This window comes from Panthera uncia (assembly GCF_023721935.1).
Source record: "Panthera uncia isolate 11264 chromosome C1 unlocalized genomic scaffold, Puncia_PCG_1.0 HiC_scaffold_4, whole genome shotgun sequence".
NCBI lineage: Eukaryota > Metazoa > Chordata > Mammalia > Carnivora > Felidae > Panthera > Panthera uncia.
Genome location: NW_026057585.1, coordinates 47,493,201 through 47,518,172, shown reverse-complemented (window position 1 = coordinate 47,518,172; position 24,972 = coordinate 47,493,201). Strand labels below are relative to the sequence as shown.

Below are 24,972 nucleotides of genomic sequence, written 5' to 3'. Positions count from 1 at the left end.
GAGCATGAGCAGGGGAGGGGCAGAGAGAGGGGGAGACACAGAACCTGAAGCGGGCTCCAGGCTCTGAGCTGTCAGTACAGAGCCCGACGGGAGACTCAAACCCACAAACTGTGAGATCATGACCTGAACCGAAGTCAGACACTCAACTGACTGAGCCACCCAGGCACCCCTTACCCTTTCTATTTTTTTTAAAAACTTCTTTCCCTTTCCATTTTTCATTAAAGATATTTTCTTCTAACCTATTTCCAACATCACGAATTCTTTTTCAGGGTCTAAAACTGTTAGTAAGCCTATTTATTTAGTTTTAAATTCCAGTTATTATATTTTTCCATTTGAGAATTTTTATTTAGCTCATTTTCTTTCTTTTTTAATTTTTTTATTGTTTATGTTTGAGAGAGAGAGAAAGACAGAGAGCAAGCAGGAATGGGCAGAAAGAGAGGGAGACACAGAATCGGAAGCAGGCTCCAGGCTCTGAGCTCTCAGGACAGAGCCTGATGCAGGGCTAGAACTCACAGACCGCGAGATCATGACCTGAGCTGTAGTCAGCTGCCCAACCAACTGAGCCACCCAGGCGCCACTGGCTCATTTTCAAATATGTGATTTCAATTTTTATAGTTTCCAGTTCTCTGCTAAAATATTCAAACTGACCTCTTATCCCCCAAGAACATAATAAATGTTGTTATTTAAAGCCTCTAATAATACTTACAATAAATGAAGTTCTGATGGGCTTCTTTTAATTCCTCCCCCCGAAACCCCAGTTTTCATCATGTTGTTCAGTTTCCTTATAATGTTGGTCATCTTTAATTATAAATGATTTTAATTTTTTATTTTTTTATTTTAGAGAGAGCATGAGTGGGAGAGAGGGGCAGAGAGAAACAGAGACACACAGAGAGAGAGAGAGAGAGAGAGAGAGAGAGAGAGAATCCTAAGAGGGCTCCACACTCAGCATGGAGCCCAACACAGGCATTGATCCCACAAGCTTGGGATCATGACCTGAGCTGAAATCAAGAGTTTGAAGCTCAACCAACTGAGCCACCCAGGCATCTCTAATAATATACTGGATATAGTATTTAATGAGCTCTCTCTATAAAAATTCGAAGCATAAGAAACAAACCACCCAGATACTTTCATTTGCTTTTCACATGTGTCCGGAACTACTAGACTTCATTAATCCAGGGACTGACATTTTTTCTGGCCCTCATAATGACGCAAAGTTGTGCTTCAGCCTCCATCAGAGTTGATTTACTTTCAGTTCACCCTTATTCCTAAGGTGCAGTTCTTCAAGTTACATGCTAAAAGAGCAGAGTACTAAAGAGATATTCACACTTAGTAGGCACTGGCCTCCACCTCTGGTCCTCTTACCTCAGTGAGGCCATCAAAAGTGCTGCTCAGCCTCTTAACTACTTCTTTTGGCTTTACAAAAGCTACTGGGGCAAAATAACCTAAAATGGGAGGCTTAAATCTTTGGATTTCCATCTTCTGCCAGAACTTGGCCCAGTAATTACTTCCTACCTTGTTAGATTTCCAATAACCTTAAGTTAAATATTTGATTCTTATTTGTTTCTAAGGAAGACTAATCCTAATCTAGTCCATCATTACTAGAGGCAGAAATGATACTTGAATTTTATTTCTTAACTTTTCTCCATATCTTTAATACTATGCCTTCTATTCTTTGGTACTATTAATGCATAAAAATGAGATAACTTTATGAGCACTAATGATCATAACTTCAATCAAAATATAATTATTCTTAGTACTTTTAAATCATTCTTATCTCAAGTTCAATTTTATCAGTGACTAATCTTTCCATTCATAATCTTTGCCATTGACTCAGCCATAAATTTTCCATTTTTTCCAATCTCCTTTAGACGTGTCTGTAAAAGTCTTTTCCCTTCCTTTTAGTAGATGCCATAGCTACTATTTTTAGACCCAGCTAGAATACTATTTCAGGGAAAGGCACAATTCCCACCTGGGACTGACTGACTTTCTTTCTTTTCTTTCTTTCTTTCTTTCTGTACTAGAAAATTATTTTCTGCATTTTTATTTTGGTGCTAGAACTGGTTGGGAAGACTGTCTTTTGCTGCTGGAACCACAATGTTTTAAGGTGGTTCTCATATTCTCTACCACCTCAGTTACTGGTTCTAAATCAGGGACAATTTTATGCCAAGGGAACAGTTGGCAATGTCTGGCACATTTCTTGTCAAAACTGAGGAGTGAGGGTGCTAATGGCATCTAGAAAGTAGAGGCCAAGGATACTGCTAAATACCTTACAATGCACTGGACAATTTCATCCCACAAATAATTCTCTGGCACAAAATGTCAAGAGCAGAGGCTAAAAAACTGAAATAGATAAAGCCCAACTGCAAAAGGAAAAACTGGAGCTTTACCTAATAGCAAAGCTAAGAGATTATTAGAAAAAGAAAAAAAATTTTAAAAAGTCCTCACAACACTGCAGGAGATCCGGATACATACAAACCCAAGATTAGCTCTTACTCTATCACTTTCAGTTATACGAATCAAGAAATACCTTTGGGCTTAATCTAGTTTGCAGTGAGTTTCACTTGCAATGGCAAAAACCATTACTAATACAATAAAAGAATACAAAGCCTTATTTGACATAATCACAGTTTGGGAAATTTCTATTTTTTAAAAGTGCTTTTGCTTTTTATTCTGTCTTTATCTGGGCTTTTAAAATGGGGGGTGCCTGGGTGGCTCAGTCAGTTGAGCATTCGACTTTGGCTCAGGTCATGATATCGTGGTTTATGAGTTCAAGCCCCATGTTGGGCTCTTGTGCTGACGTCTCAGAGCCTGGAGCTGCTTCAGATTCTGTGTCTCCCTCTCTCACTCACGCTCTGTCTCTCTCTCTCTCAAAAATAGAAACACATTAAAAAATAAATAAATAAAATGGCATTTATTTTCTTCAAGTAACACAGAATATAGACAGATTTTAAATTCTATTTGCAGTAAAATTTACACCTTTTTAGAAAATACTTTTAAACTTAACATTTATCTAACAGTCAAAAAATAAACCATACATTTGATTCCCTTTTACAAAAAATGAAGAAATTAATGCTTTTATTTCTCATCTCCATTTTTGTTTCACTAATTTAATCAATAGTTATAAACCTTTTTCTTACCCTTTATAGAATATATGTCTTAAATTTTGAAGCAAAAGATTTTTATTTTTTTTTTTTGGCAATTTGCTGTCAAGATTGTAATCATATTTACTATGATTATTAGATTTCATCTATGGTACATTTAAGTGGTTTCAATGTTCACTATCAACGCTTTTCTGACACAACTCCTCCTTTCTTGGGTTAATCATGTAAATTCATCTCTTATGATTTGGGATATTTCTTTGAATAATACTTTTCAGGAATGATAGCATGGTGGTTAATCTATTTTCTAGAATGTTATTGTTGCTTTCACAAATGAATACCTGACTAGAAAGAATTCTACAGTTAGAGGATGTTACAGCAAGTATGATCTAATATTGCAGAGGTCTGAGGCCAAACTGACATTCATTTGTTCAATAGCAATCTGTGCTCTTTACTTATATATGTATAGAATTCTTCATTAAAATTTAAAATATCACCAAGATATACAGAATCTCTTTTCATTAATTTTCTATGAGTTGTAACTTTGGAGTCTGAACCAATTTTAGATCAAAAGATGTTTTTCTTCTTATAGCTTTCAGTATTGCCTCTGTTCTAGTTATTATTTTATTATCTGAAAATACATATTACTCATCAAATGAAATCTACAGAGGTATAACTCTGTATTTATAACTTATCCCTCATTAATTTTTCTTTTTCCTCTACAGTCTGTTTTCAAATTATTTTTTTTTTACATCATTCATTTAATTTTCTATACTGTCAAGCCTTTACTTAACAGTATCTTCAGGATACTTTGATGACACTTCTTTTAAATGAGTATTTTTCAAAGACTATCAAATGACTTTTTTTTCCTGCTCATCCATCCTGGAATGAAGATTTATTCAAATCTAGTATGGGAAAAGACAATCAGACTTCCCCCACTTTCCTCTCAGTTCATTCAAAAAATGAACCAAAGTAAAAAACCCTTTCTAAACTCTGAAGCTAAAAGAACAAGCTGATATCTAAGCATTTTCCTGTGACACTCTAATACTCTAGATAAAATGAAGAGTATCAGATAGTTGAGAGACAGAGGAGTTGTTACATAGAAATCCAAGATAAAAATAACAGTGCAAGACATATTCCTAAAACCATAAAATTATCGATGAAAGAAATTAAATAATACCTAAATAAGCAGAAAGACATCCTGAAGTCATGGATTTAAATACTGGTAAAATGACAATACTCCCCAAATTGGTCTATAATTTTAAAACGATCTCCATCAAAATCCCAACTGGCTTTTTTGAAGAAACTGACAAGCTGATCCTAAAGTTCATATAAAAATTCAGAGTACCCAGAATATATAAAACAATCTTGAGAAAGAACATCAAAGTTGGAAGGCTTACAAATTTCAAAACTTACTACAAAACCACAGTAACCAAAACAGTATGTACTTGCATAAAGACACTCCTAAATATCAACAGATCAATCATACCATACACAAAAATTAATTCAAAATAGATCATGGACAGGCGGCACCTGGGTGCCAGTCAGTTAAGCGTCCGACTCATGATTTAGGCTCAGGTCATGATCTCATGGTTCATTAGTTTGAGCGCTATGTAGGGCTCCACAAGACAGCACAAAGCCTGCTTAGGATTCTCTTTCTCCTTCTCTCTCTGCCCCTCCCCTGCATGCATTTCTCTGTCTCTCTCTCTCTCAAAAATAAATTTAGGGGCACCTGGGTGGCTCAGTTGGTTAAGCGTCCAACTCTTGGTTTTGGCTCAGGTCATGATCTCCTGGTTAGTGAGTTTGAGCCCCATGTTGAGTTCTGTGTTGACATCAAGGAGCCTGCTTGGTATTCTGTCTCTCTCTCTCTCTCTCTCTCTCTCTCTCTGCCTCTCCTCTACTCTCTCTCTCTCTCTCTCTCTCTCTCCCAAAAATAAATAAATAAACATTTTTTTTAAATAAATTAAAAAAAATAGATCATGGACCTAACTATAAGAGCTAAAACTATTAAAACCCTTGGAAAACAAAACAAAACAAAGGAGTAAATCTTTGTGACCTTGAATTAGGTAATGACTTCTCAGATACATCAAAAGCACAGCACAAAAGCAAAAATAAATTGGCTTTCATCAAAATTAAAATGATTTTTGCTCCAAAGAATGGCATCAAGAAAGTGAAAAGAGAACCTAGGGAGGAAAATATTTTGCAAATTATAAGTTTGATAGTATCCAGATATATAAAGAACTCTTACAACTAAATAATTTAAAAACCCCAATTTAAAAACAGGAAAGGATCTGAATAGCTGTTTCTCTAAAGAAGATACACAAATGGCCAATAAGCACACGAAAAGATGCTCAAAATCATTAGCCATTAAAATGAGATACAACTTTACATTCACTAGGATGGTTATAATCAAAAAGACATAACACAAGTATTGGCAAGGAGAAGAAATTGAAATAAATCCTCATACAAAGTAAAATACTTTGAAAAACACAGTTACCACATGGCCCAGCCAAAGGTATATATCCAAGAAAATGAAAACATGTTCACACAAAAACTTCCATACAAATGTTGATAGCGGTGTTATTCATAATAGTCAAAAAGTAGAAACAACTCAAATGCCCATTAACTATAAATAAAATAAGGTACATCTATGCAATGGAATATTATTTGGCAACAGAAAGGAATAAAGTTCTGATACATGCTGTAATATGGATGAACCTTGAAAACAATGTGCTAAGTGAAAGAAGCCAGTCATAAAGCCCATATATTGTGATTCCATTTATATGAAATGTCTAGAATAATCAAATCTATAGAGAATGCAGATTAGTGGCTATCTAGGGCTGAGGCAAATGGGGGGGGGGGAGGAGGAAGTAAAAGGTCAAGTGTACAGGACTTCTTCTTAGGGAATGAAAATGTTCTCAAATTGTGGTGATGGCTACAGAACTTTGAATGCAACAAAAACCATTTAACTGTACAATTTAAATGGTTCAAATGTATGGTATGTGAATAATATTACAATATGCTGCTTAAAAATAAATAGAAGATAAATGGGGGATAAGTAAGGTTGCTAGAATTGCAGCAAATATTTATTCATGTCCCTAACGATTTTAAAAGCAAAAGTCTTCCTTACAAAAGCCTTTGTACTGGACATCTTATTTTACCTAAAGAATCATCACCCAGGTATGTCGCCTGACTAAAATAAGTTACTTGCCCACTTCTTTGCTTGTGCTTCTTTGATGTGAATATTTCTAAGATACTAGAAATAGCTTTATTATTTTTCTCCTGCTATAATCCTAAGGATAGCAATAAATGAAGGCAAAAAGAAGGGGTAGGCTTATTGTAGGGCACAAACTTGCCATCTGTTTCCCATATAGATACATTCTCATCCTCTAATTCAGGGATATGACATAAAGTTTTATTAGAATATAACCACCTGCTGATTGTTTATGAATTGTTGATAGCTACTCTCTCTTCTTTAAATTAAAAAAAATTAATATAATTTATTATCAAGTTATTGTCAATGTATACATACACCATATACAGTGTGCTCTTGGCTTCAGGAGTAGATTCCCGTGGTTCATCGTTTACGTACAACACCCAGTGCTCATCCCAACAAGTTCCCTCCTCAATGTCCATCACCCATTTTCTCCTCTCCCTCACCCCCCTCCATCAACCCTCAGTTTGTTCTCTGTATTTAAGAATCTCTTCTGATTTGCCTCCCTCTCTGTTTGAAACTATTTTTTCCCCTTCCCTTACCCCATGGTCTTCTGCTAAGTTTTTCAAATTCCACATATGAGTGAAAACATATGATATCTATCTTTCTCTGACTAACTTATTTCATGTAGCATAATACTCTCCAGTTCCATCCATGTTGTTGCAAATGGCAAGATTTCATTCTTTCTCATTGTTGATGGCTACTTTCACACAACAGATGGTAAGGCCTGCAAGCCTATATTTACTATCTTGCACTTTTAAAAAAAAATTTTAATGGAAGTATAGTTCACACACAATGTTTCAGGTATATAACAGAGTGATTCAACAACGGTATAACTATCTTGCCCTTTAATTATGTATGCAGACCCCTGCTCTGATCAGCAAGGGTTTCATGTCATATTGCATTGCTTTCACGATAGAACACCTGTCAGTCAATATAATTTCTATATATAATCACATATTACTATTATTAAAATTTTTTCTCATAATCTAGTTTACTTGATTCTAGAGTCATTATTATATTTTAATGTAAATTAGAAGTTCAAAGGTTCTGTTATTTTTCCCAACATTTTACCCAGAGACAAAATCCATTCATCTTCACTTAAGATTTACTGAGCATTACTATGTTCCAGGCATAGTGCTAGATATTAAAGAATCAACCATTAGGATTAGAAATAATTCTTGCACTCAAGGAGCTTATGTTAACAAAAGAGAGCAGAAAAACAGAAAATGAGACAAAACAGATGATGACAGGTGTTCAGAAAAATAACAAAGAGCTAAGACAAAAATTAATAAAGGGATACATAACTTTCTGATTCTTCAGGCAGGAAAACCTCTCTAATGAGATAATGTTTAAAATGAGATCTTAAAGAGGAGTAGAAACTAAGAAATCAAAGAATAAGAAGAAAAGCATTACAGTCAGAGACCAGGAATAACCTGGCATATTCAAGGAACTAAAAGAAAACAAGTATTGCCAGAAAAGAAAAAAAAAAGAGACATTTGTACAAAAGATTATATCAGAGAAGCAGTCAAGGGCCAGATCATGTGAGGCTCTATAACTATGGTAAGAAATATGAACTTACTTTTTAGTGGAGAAGGCACTAAAGAATCTTGAACAGGGACATGACATGATACAAATGACATTCCAAGATCACTCTTGTTACCATACAGAGAAAGGAAGGAAGGGGGACATGGGACCAGATATGAGTCCAGTGTAGCATTCCAAGTGAAAAAAAATAAAAATTGTGTTCAAAATGGTGGCAATGGAGACAGAAAGTAGAATGATGCAAAATAACCTGTTAATTAGATATGCGTGGATAGGAGGAGGAGGTGAGATAAAGAATGATCCCAATAATTGAGGCTTGAGCAACCAGATAATTAATGATGTGATTTAATAAAGGACTGGATGGCCAGGTAGGAGGGGATAAGGTGGAAAATAATAATAATAATAACATTTTGACAAATGAATTTTGAAGTATCTCTGAGATTCCCAAGTGGAGATAATTATAAAATATGGGAACTCCAAGAAGTCTAGATTGGAGGTATATGCAAATTTGACAGTAAAAAAAGAGACATTTAAAATCAAACATAGAAATTTGTGAATATCCACTTTTGCCCTAATAGTATAAAAGGTAATAATAGTTATCTTTCTTCACTTCTCTATCTTCCAGGAGAAAAAAAAAAGGACCATGTTCTAAATGGTGACAAGAAGAAAACAAGGCACTGATAACACCAGTTGCTGTTAAGAAGGGTAACTGAGTGGGTAAAGATGAGTGGGAGGCAAACTATTTTTACAATGTATCTTTTACATCTTTTTATAATTTTGTAGCATGTGAATGTAATAACTATTCAAAAAACTACACAAATTAAGGAGAACTTACCAGAGTCTAGACAGAGCACCTAGGTAAAGAAAGCAGGCCTTTATGCACCTACATTATTACTCTATTTTCTTAAGCTTTCAAGGAAAATAAAGGTGAAAGGGCAAAAGCATCAGTACCTACTGATGCTTACAAACTAAAATTACTGTAACAAGTTTAAATTAATCACATTTTTAGAAGATTTATGAACTAGAAATGACTTTGCATTCAACTATCCAATCCCTCTCATTTTATAGGTAAGTACATAATCAGAAATAATATATTCTAATTAAAGATACCAAACATCATGCTTTGACTTCAATATTTTAAAAGCAAATCATCATCATTTTTTCATCATACTCCTTCTCTAGCCAACACTGGATTTGCTTTATTGGCCAAGTATGCCATGAAACTAAGTGCTCAAATGTCCTAGTTAAGCTTCATCGACTATCCTTTCAGTTTTCTAAGACCTCAACCTGCTGCTTAGCTAATTTGTTACATAAAAGATACTAAAAACTTAAAATAACCTTCTGCCAGTTTTCCACAATGTAGTTTTTAAATCTGAAATCCGATGCTGTGGTTCTAACTTGGTAAATAAACTGAATTCTGTTCTGTCAAATGTATAAAAAATATTCCAGTAACATTAAGACCACAGCAGTGCTAAAGTATGCAAATTATCAACCAAAAGGCTAGATTTACAGGGCATCTATTGTATGTGCCCAGTACTGTACTATATATACTTCATAAACCTTATCTTACCCCAATACCCTGTGAGACAAATATTATTCCTATTTTGCAGGTAAGAAGAATAAAGCTAACAGTAATTTCCTAAAATTATATATCTAGAAATTGTATGAGTCATGACTCTGAAATCTGTATGCTAATTTTTTACTAAACCAACAGTTTTCAAACTTTTTGTCTCAAGATCCCATTTATACTCTTAAAGATCTTGGGGCACCTGGGTGGCTCAGTCAGTTAAGCATCCTAGTCTTGATTTCAGTTCAGGTGATGGTGTCATGGTTCATGAGTTCAAGCCCCGCATGGGGCTCTGCACTGACAGTGTGGATCTTGCTTGGGGCTCTCTCTCTTTCCCTCTCTCTGCCCCTCCCTTGCTCGCTCACTCTCTCTCAAAATAAATAACTTAAAATGAAATCTTATTAAAAAAAAGAATTATTAAAGATCTTTTTTTAAAAAAAAGATCTTTTATGTGGATTATTTATATGGACAAAACTATCGATATTTACCATATTAGTAAATTAAAATTAAATGTAGAATTTTATTAATTTTAAAATTACAGTCACTCTATTACAAACTAATAAAATTTTTTATGAGAAAAATAATTGCATTTTCCAAAACAAAACAAAAAATAAATGACAGGAATGGTGCTATTTTAAACTCTTTAATTAAAAATTAAAATCATTTCTTTAATGTCTGGCTTAATAGAAGACACTAGATTTTTATAATTATTTCTGCATTCAATAATGTGTAAATTTTGCTTTGGTCTGAAGAAAACCTACATTCAGAAGCTATGCAGTTGAAAAAAAGGAGGGGTATTTTAATAGCCTTTTTAAATAATTGGAGGTGCTCTTTGCTACTATACCAAAACTCAGTGGTCATTTCTTTTTTTTTTCTTTTTTTTTTTTAATATTTATTTATTTTTGAGAGAGATAGAGAGACAGAGCAAGAGCAGGGGAGGGACAGAGAGATAGGGAGACACAGAATCCAAAACAGGCTCCAGGCTCTGAGCTGTCAGCACAGAGCCCAATGCGGGCCTCAAACTCACAAACTGTGAGATCATGACCTAAGCCAAAGTCGGATGCTTTACCAACTGAGCCACCCAGACACCCCAGTAAGTAGTCATGTCTTAAAGGTTAGCTGCAATGTGAAATCTAAAACTGTATCAATAAACTTTTTGCATTGAGTTATACTGAAACCCATTGGTTTCTCTTGTACTTTAAATGGATCTTTTACATGATTTTGAAACATCATGCTCTGATCATCTGAAAAATACCAGTTGATTGAGTTACGCAGATCTTCCAAATATCAACATATTTCATTATACAAAGAAAAAAAAATCAAAATACCATCAATCCAACCAAAAAAGTCTTTGGATCCTGGAAAACTGTCAAACTTAAAGTGACAAAGACAAGTTTCCCAAATTGTAATTTTTGATCCAAAGTCTGAATTTCTTCATTGGCAATAAATACTACCAATTGTCTTCTGTGAAGTCACAGGCTAACTTCATTCACTTTCCAGAAAAGTGTCTGCCAAGTATCTAAATTGGAAAAACCATAGTTTGTCTGGAAGCTGTTCTTTCAAGTAAAAATGGTGTTCTATGACAAAAGCTGCTAGTTTGGCTTACAACTCAAAGAACTATACAAATGTTTTCCCTTATTTTCTCTTCAGTATGCAGAAGAGCATCATGAAAAATCTGTATTATGTCACAAAGAATATCAAAAAGATATGTACTCAAGATTAAGACTTGATTAATCATTTCTACAGCTTCAACAAAGACATTAAGTGAAACCGGCTTTTTTTTTTTTTAACTCGAATATGTGGCATACACATTATGTGACTACACAGTAAATACCAGCAAGTTTGGTCTTTGATTCATACTCAGGTTCTGATAACTTTACCCACCACTGCTTTTGTGACATCAGCAAAAGTGTCAGCACAGTGAAAAAGGCAGCAATGACTTGGTATTATTACAAAAATAGTTTTGATTTCACCCGCTCCCTAATTAGAAAACAGGAAGCTCCAGCTTCTAGACACCTTCAAATCCCATCCGAGCAAGCATTAAAAAGGGGGAATTCCTGTATTTTCTCTCATAAACAGTACTATACTACTAAAACTCACACACACATAATATTAGACTCCAAACCAGGTCTACTTTTTCCTTATTTCCACAGCTACCCCTAGTTACAACAGCATGTTAAATTGACCCTTGCCCATCCAAGTTTTGCTTCATATAGCAGCAGATGGAGCCTTTTAAAATCAGATTGTGTTACTTCTCTTTACTCAGAGTAAAAGCCAAAATCCTTTTGGTCTACAAAAGCTCCACAGGCTTAACCCCCTCTACTACCTCTCAAGGCTCCTATCTCCTACCACTCTCCCCTGTACCAGTCACAGTTGGCCTTCCTTCTACCCCTTTGAACATGGGGCTTTTATGTTTGCTTTTCTCGATCTGAAACTGTTCTGCCAGATATCTGCTCCCTAATTTTCTTTAGGTACTGCTGCAACCCCTGCACCTAAAATACTGTCACATAGTAGGAGCTCAGTATGTATCTGTTAAATGAAGGAAAGAATGAACAAAGAGAAGAAAAAATAAATAATTATAAAGAATCATTAGAATGGTGCTAAAATCGGAGCACCTGGGTGGCTCAGTCAGTTGGGCATCCAACTTCAGCTCAGGTCATGATCTCACAGCTTGTGAGTTCGAGCCCCGTGTCGGGCTCTGTGCTGACAGCTCAGAGCCTGGAGCCTGCTTCAATTCTGTGTTTCCCTCTCTCTCTGCCCCTACCCTGCTTGTGCTCTCTGTCTCTCATAAATGAATAAACGTTAAAAATTAAAAAAAAAAAAAAAAAGAATGGTGTTAAAATCTGGTTTTAACTTTCCAAAAAGCATTCAATCACAGAACATTGCAGGTTTCCACATGATTCTCTATGAAAGCCAATCAAAGGATATATGTGCTAAAGAGGATATTCAACACAGCATATAGGTGGTTTTACAGAATTCAGTATAGTACTGAGTAAGAGAGCACATGCATTAACATGCCTGATAAATACTTACAGCCAAGAATCAAAACACACTACACCAGTAGATCAAAGATGACTTCTATGAGAGTCAAATAAACCTAACCCTTTAGAAGACTGACAGTATAAATTCAAGTATCAGATAAAAACCTCAACTGAAGTACTATCTAAACCTCAGGAACAAGAATGTCTTCTGCTGGAAGACACTTAACATGAAAACCGAGAGTAAGATATTGGTATCAATGGGTATTACTATTAAATGAGCCTTCAGAGTTAAAAACAGTTTCAAATGCAGTCTCCCATTCAAGACTACAATACCCCACCCAAGGGGTAGATATTATTATATCTTCTTATTTCAGTAGTCAAGCAAATAGAATTTCATAAAAACCTCTTTGTAGAGAAGTGTGGCCTCAAACTAAGATCTAATTCCAAATATAGAGATGACCTCCTAGTTTTGCAGATCATCTTTGAGGTTTCAACAAGAGTAGCAGGCTCAAGAACAGATGAAATTCAACCAAGCCATACAGTTAAACCTAATATATCCTGATAACAAACACCATTCATAATCTTCAAACAGAAAGAAGACCTTTTTTCTTTTTCCTACCCTCAGCAATATCAGTCTTGCTCTAATAAAACTAAGGTTCCATCTGTCCCCCAATGAAATAAATAGTATATGAACAGGAACATGTTGTTTGACTACCCAGCCCTCACTCAATTTTTGAAGAACTATGTTCATTTTCTAGAATCCAAAGCATCCTGACAATTATATTATACTCCACATTAGATTTCTATGACTTAAGAATGACATTAACTTGGGACAGACTGCCTAGAATTCAATTCTTCAAGGACTCCTCCAGAATTCTCCTACCTTATTGAGGATGCAAAGGACACAACATGAAATAACTGCTCATTTCTGCTTCCTTTTTTTTTGCCAAAGCTGAAAGGTCAGGGATTCCTGCTCCTATTATAGTTCAGTACAGGAAAGGGGAGAAGAGGACTCGTTCTACCCTCTTATGAGGTAGCTCTGCAGATGTGTTCACGTAACAATTCTAAGTATCAAGTCACATTCTAATACTTATAACAATGCCATCAACAAACATAGCCACTTAACCCAAGGACAGTCCTACGCTGTTGGGAGATGCATATGGGGGAAGAGAGGTAAGAGGAAGGTCATATTCACATAGACATGAAGATCAACTGAATCAACCCTGACAGATCAGTGAAATGACAGATTTCACTGCCACTCCACCTTCATGCCAAGTGAAGGTACATGACGCTAAATGGATTATCTTGGGCCTCCAAAAAGTACTTCACTTTTTTTTTCTAAGAGACACTGAGGTTTGCCTTTCAAAAACAAAGTCCAGAAAACACCACAAAACACAGGAGAAAAATACAAAGTTATTGCTGTTCTTTTAAAGATGTGCCAGCATTTTAACCTTCTTGGCTAAAACTGTTCATCTAACACTTAATTCTAAATTTTTTTTGAAAGCCAAGTGTAGCTTTATAGTCACCTCTTCTCAAACAGACATAAAATGCAATATTTTCTTGCATCACCCATCATAAAGATTTTAGTGACAAAAACAAAGCGGAGAAAATAATATCAAAATGAAATTTAAAGATTTATATAGAATAAACCAAAACAAACACACCATACAGGCATCAAATTATCCTATTGCCTCAATTCCCAAATGTATGTTTTTAATCTTTCTGATGTTTTAAATTCCCTGTCTGATGAATAGACACTTCTCCAAAGAAGACATCCAGATGGCCAACCGACACATGAAAAAATGCTCAACGTGTCTACAAGAGACTCATTTTAGATCTGAGGACACCTTTAGATTGAGAGTGAGGGGATGGAGAACTATTTATCATGCTACTGGAAGCCAAAAGAAAGCTGGAGTAGCCATACTTATATCAGACAAACTAGACTTTAAATTAAACGCTGTAACAAGAGATGAAGAAGGGTATTATATAATAATTACAGGGTCTATCCATCAGGAAGAGCTAACAATTATAAATGTCTATGTGCCGAATACCGGAGCCCCCAGATACATAAAACAATTACTCATAAACATAAGCAACCTTATTGATAAGAATGTGGTCATTGCAGGGGACTTTAACACCCCACTTACAGAAATGGATAGATCATCTAGACACACAGTCAATAAAGAAACAAGGGCCCTGAATGATACATTGGATCAGATGGACTTGACAGATATATTTACAACTCTGCATCCCAAAGCAACAGAATATACTTTCTTCTCGAGTGCACATGGAACATTCTCCAAGATAGATCATATACTGGGTCACAAAACAGCCCTTCATAAGTTTACAAGAATTGAAATTATACCATGCATACTTTCAGACCACAATGCTATGAAGCTTGAAATCAACCACAGGAAAAAGTCTGGAAAACCTCCAAAAGCATGGAGGTTAAAGAACACCCTACTAACGAATGAGTGGGTCAACCAGGCAATTAGAGAAGAAATTAAAAAATATATGGAAACAAACGAAAATGAAAATACAACAATCCAAACGCTTTGGGACACAGCAAAGGCAGTCCTGAGAGGAAAATACACTGCAATCCAGGCCTATCTCAAGAAACAAGAAAAATCCCAAATACAAAATCTAACAGCACACCTAAAGGAAATAGAAGCAGAACAGCAAAGGCAGCCTAAACCCAGCAGAAGAAGAGAAATAATAAAGATCAGAGGAGAAATAAACAATATAGAATCTAAAAAAACTGTAGAGCAGATCAACGAAACCAAGAGTTGGTTTTTTGAAAAAATAAACAAAATTGACAAACCTCTAGCCAGGCTTCTCAAAAAGAAAAGGGAGATGACCCAAATAGATAAAATCATGAATGAAAATGGGATTATTACAACCAATCCCGCAGAGATTATCAGGGAATTATCAGGGAATACTATGAAAAATTATATGCCAGCAAATTGGACAACCTGGAAGAAATGGACAAATTTCTAAACACCCACACTCTTCCAAAACTCAATCAGGAGGAAATAGAAAGCTTGAACAGACCCATAACCAGTGAAGAAATTGAATCGGTTATCAAAAATCTCCCAATAAATAAGAGTCCAGGACCAGATGGCTTCCCAGGGGAGTTCTACCAGACGTTTAAAGCAGAGATAATACCTATCCTTCTCAAGCTATTCCAAGAAATAGAAAGGGAAGGAAAACTTCCAGACTCATTCTATGAAGCCAGTATTACTTTGATTCCTAAACCAGACAGAGACCCAGTAAAAAAAGAGAACTACAGGCCAATATCCCTGATGAATATGGATGCAAAAATTCTCAATAAGATACTAGCAAATCGAATTCAACGGCATATAAAAAGAATTATTCACCATGATCAAGTGGGATTCATTCCTGGGATGCAGGGCTGGTTCAACATTCGCAAATCGATCAACATGATACATCACATTAACAAAAAAAAAGAGAAGAACCATATGATCCTGTCAATCGATGCAGAAAAGGCCTTTGACAAAATCCAGCACTCTTTCTTAATAAAAACCCTTGAGAAAGTTGGGATAGAAGGAACATACTTAAAGATCATAAAAGATATTTAGGAAAAGCCCACAGCTAACATCATCCTCAACGGGGAAAAACTGAGAGCTTTTTCCCTGAGATCAAGAACACGACAGGGATGTCCACTCTCACCGCTGTTGTTTAACATAGTGCTGGAAGTTCTAGCATCAGCAATCAGACAACAAAAGGAAATCAAAGCCATCAAAATTGGCAAAGATGAAGTCAAGCTTTCGCTTTTTGCAGATGACATGATATTATACATGGAAAATCCGATAGACTCCACCAAAAGTCTGCTAGAACTGATACATGAATTCAGCAAAGTTGCAGGATACAAAATCAATGTACAGAAATCAGTTGCATTCTTATACACTAACAATGAAGCAACAGAAAGACAAATAAAGAAACTGATCCCATTCACAATTGCACCAAGAAGCATAAAATACCTAGGAATAAATCTAACCAAAGATGTAAAAGATCTGTATGCTGAAAACTATAGAAAGCTTATGCAGCTAATTGAAGAAGATATAAAGAAATGGAAAGACATTCCCTGCTCATGGATTGGAAGAATAAATATTGTCAAAATGTCAATACTACCCAAAGCTATCTACACATTCAATGCAATCCCAATCAAAATTGCATCAGCATTCTTCTTGAAACTAGAACAAGCAATCCTAAAATTCATATGGAACCACAAAAGGCCCCGAATAGCCAAAGTAATTTTGAAGAAGACCAAAGCAGGAGGCATCACAATCCCAGACTTTAGCCTCTACTACAAAGCTGTCATCATCAAGACAGCATGGTATTGGCATAAAAACAGACACATAGACCAATGGAATAGAATAGAAACCCCAGAACTAGACCCACAAACGTATGGCCAACTCATCTTTAACAAAGCAGGAAAGAACATCCAATGGAAAAAAGACAGTCTCTTTAACAAATGGTGCTGGGAGAACTGGACAGCAACATGCAGAAGGTTGAAACTAGACCACTTTCTCACACCATTCACAAAAAAAAACCTCAAAATGGATAAAGGACCTGAATGTGAGACAGGAAACCATCAAAACCTTAGAGGAGAAAGCAGGAAAAGACCTCTCTGACCTCAGCCGTAGCAATCTCTTACTCGGCACATCCCCAAAGGCAAGGGAATTAAAAGCAAAAGTGGATTACTGGGACTTTATGAAGATAAAAAGCTTCTGCACAGCAAAGGAAACAACCAACAAAACTAAAAGGCAACCAACGGAATGGGAAAAGATATTTGCAAATGACATATCGGACAAAGGGCTAGTATCCAAAATCTATAAAGAGCTCACCAAACTCCACGCCCGAAAAACAAATAACCCAGTGAAGAAATGGGCAGAAAACATGAATAGACACTTCTCTAAAGAAGACATCCGGATGGCCAACAGGCACCTGAAAAGATGTTCAACGTCGCTCCTTATCAGGGAAATACAAATCATAACCACACTCAGATATCACCTCACGCCAGTCAGAGTGGCCAAAATGAAGAAATCAGGAGACTATAGATGCTGGAGAGGATGTGGAGAAACGGGAACCCTCTTGCACTGTTGGTGGGAATGCAAATTGGTGCAGCCGCTCTGGAAAGCAGTGTGGAGGTTCCTCAGAAAATTAAAAATAGACCTACCCTATGACCCAGCAATAGCACTGCTAGGAATTTATCCAAGGGATACGGGAGTACTGATGCATAGGGGCACTTGTACCCCAATGTTTATAGCAGCACTCTCAACAATAGCCAAATTATGGAAAGAGCCTAAATGTCCATCAACTGATGAATGGATAAAGAAATTGTGGTTTATATACACAATGGAATACTATGTGGCAATGAGAAAAAATGAAATATGGCCTTTTGTAGCAACGTGGATGGAACTGGAGACTGTGATGCTAAGTGAAATAAGCCATACAGAGAAAGACAGATACCATATGGTTTCACTCTTATGTGGATCCTGAGAAACGTAACAGAAACCCATGGGGGAGGGGAAGGAAAAAAAAAAAAAAAAGAGGTTAGAGTGGGAGAGAGCCAAAGCATAAGAGACTGGTAAAAACTGAGAACAAACTGAGGGTTGATGGGGGATGGGAGGGAGGGTAGGGTGGGTGATGGGTATTGAGGAGGGCACCTTTTGGGAAGAGCACTGGGTGTTGTATGGAAACCAATTTGACAGTAAATTTCATATATTAAAAAATAAATTAAAAAAAATTAAAAAAATTAAAAAATTAAAAAAAAAAAAGAAAAAATGCTCAACGTCACTCATCATCAGGGAAATACAAATCAAAACCACAGTGAGATACCACCTCACACCTGTCAGAATGGCTAACATGAAAAACTCAGGCAACAACAGATGTTGGCGAGGATGTGGAGAAAGAGGATCTCTTTTGCACTGCTGGTGGGAATGCAAGCTGGTGCAGCCACTCTGGAAAACAGTATGGAGGTTCCTCAAAAAGCTAAAAGTAGAACTACCCTACAACCCAGCAATTGCACTACTAGGCATTTATCCACGGGATACAGGTGGGCTGTTTCAAAGGGACACATGCACCTCCATGTTTATAGCAGCACTAATCAACAATCTTTCAACTATCAACTACTTTCCAAAGTATGGAAAGAACCCAAATGTCCATCGATGAATGAATAAAGAAGTGGTATATATATACAATGGAGTATTACTCAGCAATCAAAAAGAATGAAATGTTGCCATTTGCAACTACGTGGATGGAACTGGAGGGTATTATGCTAAGTGAAATTAGTCAGAGAAAGACAAAAATCATATGACTTTATTCACATGAGGACTTTAAGAGACAAAACAGATGAACATAAGGGAAGGGAAAGAAAAATAATATAAAAACAGGGAGGGGGACAAAACAGAAGAGACTCATCAATATGGAGAACAGAGGGTTACTGGAGGGGTTGTGGGAGGGGGGATGGGCTAAATGGATAAGGGGTATTAAGGAATCTACTCCTGAAATCATTGTTTCACTATATGCTAATTTGGATGTAAATTTTAAAAAATAAAAAATAAAATTAAAAAAAAAGAAGTAAAAATATAAATAAATAAAACCCTGTCTGAAGAAATCTGCCAGCCACTGGGCAGAGAGGTTACACATGTTAACCATTTCATTACCATTCCCTTGAGTTTCCAGCATTGGCAGCAATACTCTCAGTTGAGATTTAACTTACATTTGAAATCTCCAATCACTGTGTGTAATAGCTACACAAAGATTACATTACAACTCATTAAAAATGAAAATTAAGGGGCGCCTGGGTGGCTCAGTCGGTTGAGCAGCCAACTTCGGCTCAGGTCACGATCTCACGGTCCATGAGTTTGAGCCCCGCGTCGGGCTCTTGCTGACAGCTTGGAGCCTGGAGCCTGTTTCAGATTCTGTTTCTCCCTCTCTCTGACCCTCCCCGTTCATGTTCTGTCTCTGTCTCAAAAATAAATAAACGTTAAAAAAAAAAATTTTTTTTTAAATGAAAATTAACTGTATATAGAAGATGGCTTGTCACATGCCAGGCAATGTAATTACAGGCAGCAGAAACTGCCAAATTTCTCAGAATATATCAGGAATTTTCACATCTAGGAAAAGCTGGTTTAATCAATTCGTATATCAAGGATTTCAATCACTCTGGTACCTAAGAGCTTCTGATTAATGTCCAAAGGAAAATAATTTACCTCTGAGGATATTTAACTCAAGGGAAAAAACAAAATTACAAGTTTAACAAATGAGAAGTGCAGTCAAAATCAAGAAAGTCTTCTATATGCTTCATAAGCATTCTCAATTCTGAAAGTGCTAAAGAAGTAAAAATCATTACCATCAACTAAAAAATAGCATTTCACCATGATGCTTTAACTACCAATGTCAAAAAGTAATTCAGAAAATTTTTTACAATGTGAAGAGAGGCTTAGACTTAAACTTTATTCCATACTAAAGAAAAAATAGTTTATAACTAAAGATATACTAAGGATATAAAGTTTAATAAATTTGTGTATATTAGGGGCGCCTGGATGGCTCAGTCAGTTAAGTGTCCAACTCTTGATTTCGGCTCAGGTCATGATCTCATGGTTTGTGAGATCAAGCGCCACATTGGGCTCTGCACTGACAGCACAGAGCCTGCTTGGGATTCTTACATTCATCTCTCTCTGCCCGTCTCCCACTTGCACTTTCTCTCTCTCTCAAAATAAATATATAAACTTAAAAAAAAAATAATAAAAATAAATTTGTGAACATTTAATGTAGTGTATCTTTTTTCCCACCCTCCCAAAACTTTACTAAATATACAATGAGTCACAATCATTTGGCATATGTGAACACAGTATACTCACGATGTTATAGCTATTACTGTATTTAACTTATATTTCCAAAGATTCGTTTGGATCCAAAGACAGTATTCCTCAAGATAACTGATGACTCAGAAAAAGCAACTCATACTCAACGAACATTTTACCACAAAAGAAAAAGTTCAATCCTTGCTCCTATTCAAGTCAGTAATTTGTGAATACACAAAAATACACAAAAACACATTTTAAAAAGTTTATCGAATAAGACATCACTGGAAACTGAAAGAGCTAATGAACAGTGAGCTAAATGACCAGATTAGGGCACAGTAAGCTTTCCAGCTAGATAGAATAAAGGATCAAAACGAACAAAGTATGATTTAATAAATGTAAAGTCCTATTTTAGGTTAAAAAAAAAAAAAACTGTAAGAAGGGACAGCATGGAGAGACAGCCAATCACTTGAGAAAAAGCAATATTAAAAAATTAACATACTCTTGCACTGCATTACTTAATGTGTGCTTTTTAGTACACACTGGCACACTGTTCAGCTCTAAACATACATTGCTTAAAGCAACAAATATGCTCTCCTTTTTGTCTTTGCTTATGAGGCTACTATAGCTCTAACACTAAGGTTAGTTCTTAGCACCATCCTCAAAGGGAAGAATTAACAAACTGAGTTTCACCAAAAGACAATGATTAAGATTTTCATTTACTTATTTAACACACATATCTAGTATTTAATGTTTCAGGGACCATCTAAGCACTTTATAATCCTTGCCAAATGAAGAATGGATGCAGAAGTTAGGAATGTTTAACTTAAAGATAAGAACATGACAGCTCTTGTCAAAGATCTAAAGGGCTATCATGTGGATGAGGTAGCCCATTTATTTGTGCCATTACATAAAAAGGAAACAGAACAAACAAGAGTGACCGGTTTGGGCTCTATAGCAACTCTGAAATTTGTCCAATGGCAAAATCTCTCCAGAAGTCTACTATAAGGACTAAATGAGAAAATACATATTAAAGAACTTTGTTGTAAATTTCCACATTACACATTACTAGAATTTACTTCTGTACAGTATAGTGGGTCCTGACTAACAGAAATATTTACCGAGGCTGACCATGGACTTTGGAGTCCTAGCTATTAGTTCAGTTCCCAGCTTTGCAATTTATACCAAGTATGCAACTTTAGCAAAGTTTCCTTGTATCTCTAGGCTTCACTTTTTTCACCTTTAAAATAAGGATAAAAGAATCTGCTTTGCAAGGTTATTGTGCAAATTAAATGTGATAACATAGGTAACATTTAGCATAGTGCTGACGCACTCAGTAAATTGTATCTATGATGAGGATCATCATCATCATCATCATCATCATCATGTTGTAGAAGGTATCTCTCTGGTGAATATAAAACCAACTATGTGGTATGATGTGGTATGACTGCATGGCTCTGCTATGCACCTGCATGAGTGTATGAATCTGCTATGCACTTATCATGTTACAACAATCCAAATATAATATACAGCTTGCATTTGTTTGGTGATTTTAAAAGTGTTTATCTTTTGTAATATGAAGGAAAAAATATCCTTAAAATCTAAATAAATATCCAGGTTAGTAAAATATCAGGAATAAAAGTCATGTAATGTAATGGGGAAATTATGCAGCTACAGAAAGAAAAGGGACTAAAGAAGTAGCACATTAAATATAAGCTACTCTTCCTAATTGACTTCATGGTGAGAGATGAAAATATATATTGAAGGGGGAAAAATTACACTTTCTATAGATATGTGAACCACTGGTTACAGTCATCAGAAGTACCAACAATACAAGGGCAGCTAAGTTCAATGCAAACATTTGGTACATCAAAGCAATGTAAAAAGAGAAGTTCAGTAGACTAAGGACAAGAGTGTAAGGGATTTAGGATTCTAATTACTTCATTACCATCAACAAACAATATTATGCTTGTTGCAATAACAGTAAAATGATTGAATAAATGTAGGAATGAAAAACTGGGTGCAGCTTTCAGGTACTTTTTTGAGGATTTGAATTATGATCAATGACAGTGATATTATTACAATATTGGAAATTCAGGGGCGCCTGGGTGGCTCAGTTGGTGATGCATCCGACTTCGGCTCAGGTCATGATGTTGCAGTTCATGAGTTCAAGCCCCAAATCCGGCTCTGTAATGACAGCTCAGAGCCTGGAGCCTACTTCGGGTTCTGTGTCTCCCTCTCTCTCTGCCTCTGCCTCTGCCTCCCGCCCCGCACTCTGTCTCTCTCTCAAAAATAAACATTTTAAAAAAGGCAACTATTTTAAAAAAACAATACTGGAAATTCAGATACAAGTGCAATTGTTAGAGAATTATACAACCAATAGAAATCTTATTTTTTTAATCTAAATTTTTGCCCTAATTTCACATACGAAGCCTAGAGTCCACTGGAATTAAGGGAGCTTATTCCTCAGGCAAGCATTTCATTAATGTGTTATATATTATTTTAAACAGAGTTGAGTGTGTCTTAAATGAATGTATACAATAGTCATGTTCAGTTAAAAGCAAAGCTATAAATGGTATTTGTCAACTACTCAATTTAAAATGGCTTATTAAATGTTGAAAATGTCAGTGTTGACGTGTTTTCATTAATAAATGTATTGCTGCTTGGAAGTCAACTCAATTACATCACATTTTTCAAATTAAAAAAACAAAAAGTTCAGCTGATGAGTTACGACAGAAAGTAGAAATACAGTCCTTGAATAATAAATGATACTCTATTTTGCCATATAGGTTATGATGAAGTTACTATGAAAACCTGTAGTACTATTTTTAGTCACAGTCATCAAGATGAAACATTATTAGCAATTATGTAAAACAAGCAAAACACTCAAAACTCTACTCCAAAATTTTAGCTACTTAAGTCACTTTACTTACTCTAGGTATCAAATGCCAACAACTTTCTACATTTTGGCTGTTAGAAACCAAAGCATTCTATATCCCATCTTAAATGCAAAGTGTAGACACTTTGTATCAAACTAAGTTTCCTGAAAGCAGAGAAAAAGAAACAGACAACCTGGGGGCAGGTAGAAATCACAACCAGTTGCAGTCAAGTTGGGATCTGTACCTGAATAATGAAAGGGAGGTGGGCCATTTTATATGTACAAAATTCGAGATCCCCAGGTGAGAAGGGGAGAGAAAGAAAAGAAACACAGTTACATAAACATAGGAAGGCCAGGTTGGACATGGGGCAATTTTCAATTTCTTTGTAAAAAATCAATACATTGAAGGCCTGTCTCAAAAATAGACAAAACAGCTTCTCAGAGGAAACTTTGAAGTGGGCAAGGAGGAAACATTCCTTTGCACCCACAAGCATCAATCCCCTGACCACTGGCATGCTATTACTGAAACGGTCATGATTTACAGGCATTTGGCCCGGATGACGAGCAAAGGAGAGGAAAGAAAGGTCTGTTGGAGAGGAGCCTAGGATTCCAGAGGCCTGGGAAGGCACACCCTACGTTCGGGAAAGGAGAGGTGGAGAGGGACGAGCACTCCTCACCGTGATTATCTTTCTGCCCGATATTGTGCGTGCGGATGAGAGAGGACAGTCTCCTCACATCCCCCTTGAAGACGCACTCGTGTACCGGGTAGTGTGCGGGACAACTGCCTCCATCTGCGACGACAGCAATGGGGTTGGTGCCCGCTAGAAGAGCCGGGGACTGGGAGGTGGTAGTCACGGAGGAACCGTGCAGCGGCAGGGCCGGGACGCCAGGGGGGTTGGAGGAGGCCGGAGCTGTCTTCAGCTGCAGCCGGCGGTGATGGTTACTGAAGATCTTATGACAGGCTTTGCCGCCCTTGCCGCCGCCGCCTGTCCCAAGCCTGCCTCCCGTAAAGGTGCCGCCTAGGGTAGCCGCCGCTTCCTCATCCCCGGGTTCCAGCAGGTCCCCCTCTTCTTTGCTGGGCTTGTGGTCTCTCCGCAGTGAGCGGATCTTCTCCCCGGTCATCGCCGCCAGGGGCAGAGAGGGGATCCGGGAGGCTCACCGCCCGCGACGGAGCTGGCGCTGCGGCGGCGCAAGGCGATTAGAGCGGTGGCCAGGATCCTCCAGCGCAGCATGAACTCTCAGGGTGCCCCCGAGCCCGGGACAAACGCATCTCCTGGAAGGAGAAGAGCCGGCTCTCGCCTAGGCACGAAGGGACGCGCGCTCGCTGGGGGGAGCTAGAGCTCAGGTGCCCACGACACCAGGATCCCTGTCCCCGCTGCCGCAGCCGCCGCCACTACCTCACGCCGGAAAACAGGGCACGGCCATCTTACCCTGACTTCTCTCGCGAGAGCTCCCTCGGGAGGAGGGAGGAAACACCGCGATAAGTGAGCTGGCCGCTCCCTCCCTCGCACCGTCTAGTCCCGGAGAGTAACCGAGCTCCGCCCCTAGTTTAGGACCTGACAATTGGCGCTTCTGATGGGCGGTGTAAAACCTTAACTTGTGTTTGAGATATTCGATGCAGTTTGTAAACAATGACTGAAACCCTCAGACCTCTGGGTCTCCAGCAGAGTAATGCAAACTGACGCCACTGCACACAGGATGTGATGTCAGTAAGATGTTGCACAAGATACTCAATCAACATTTACTAAGCATCTACTTTGTATCGTACACTGAGCTACTAGATTTCTAAGACGCCACTCCTGGCTCCAAAGAGATCAACGCGGGGGGAGGGGGGGGACGATAAACAATTGGGAGCTG

The 24,972-nt window shown here is 37.1% G+C and overlaps 1 protein-coding gene across 1 annotated transcript in view; it reads right to left on the bottom strand.

Moving 5' to 3' along the window:
- Positions 1 to 24,759, bottom strand: part of ANKRD13C (ankyrin repeat domain 13C) — a 94,989-nt gene extending 70,230 nt beyond the window's left edge. Inside the window, exon 1 of the mRNA XM_049617017.1 lies at positions 23,793 to 24,759. Within this exon, the coding sequence (XP_049472974.1) occupies positions 23,793 to 24,237 (445 nt within the window). The 5' untranslated portion in view covers positions 24,238 to 24,759. The remainder of the gene's footprint in view (positions 1 to 23,792) is intronic.
- Positions 24,760 to 24,972: the final 213 nt, after the last annotated feature.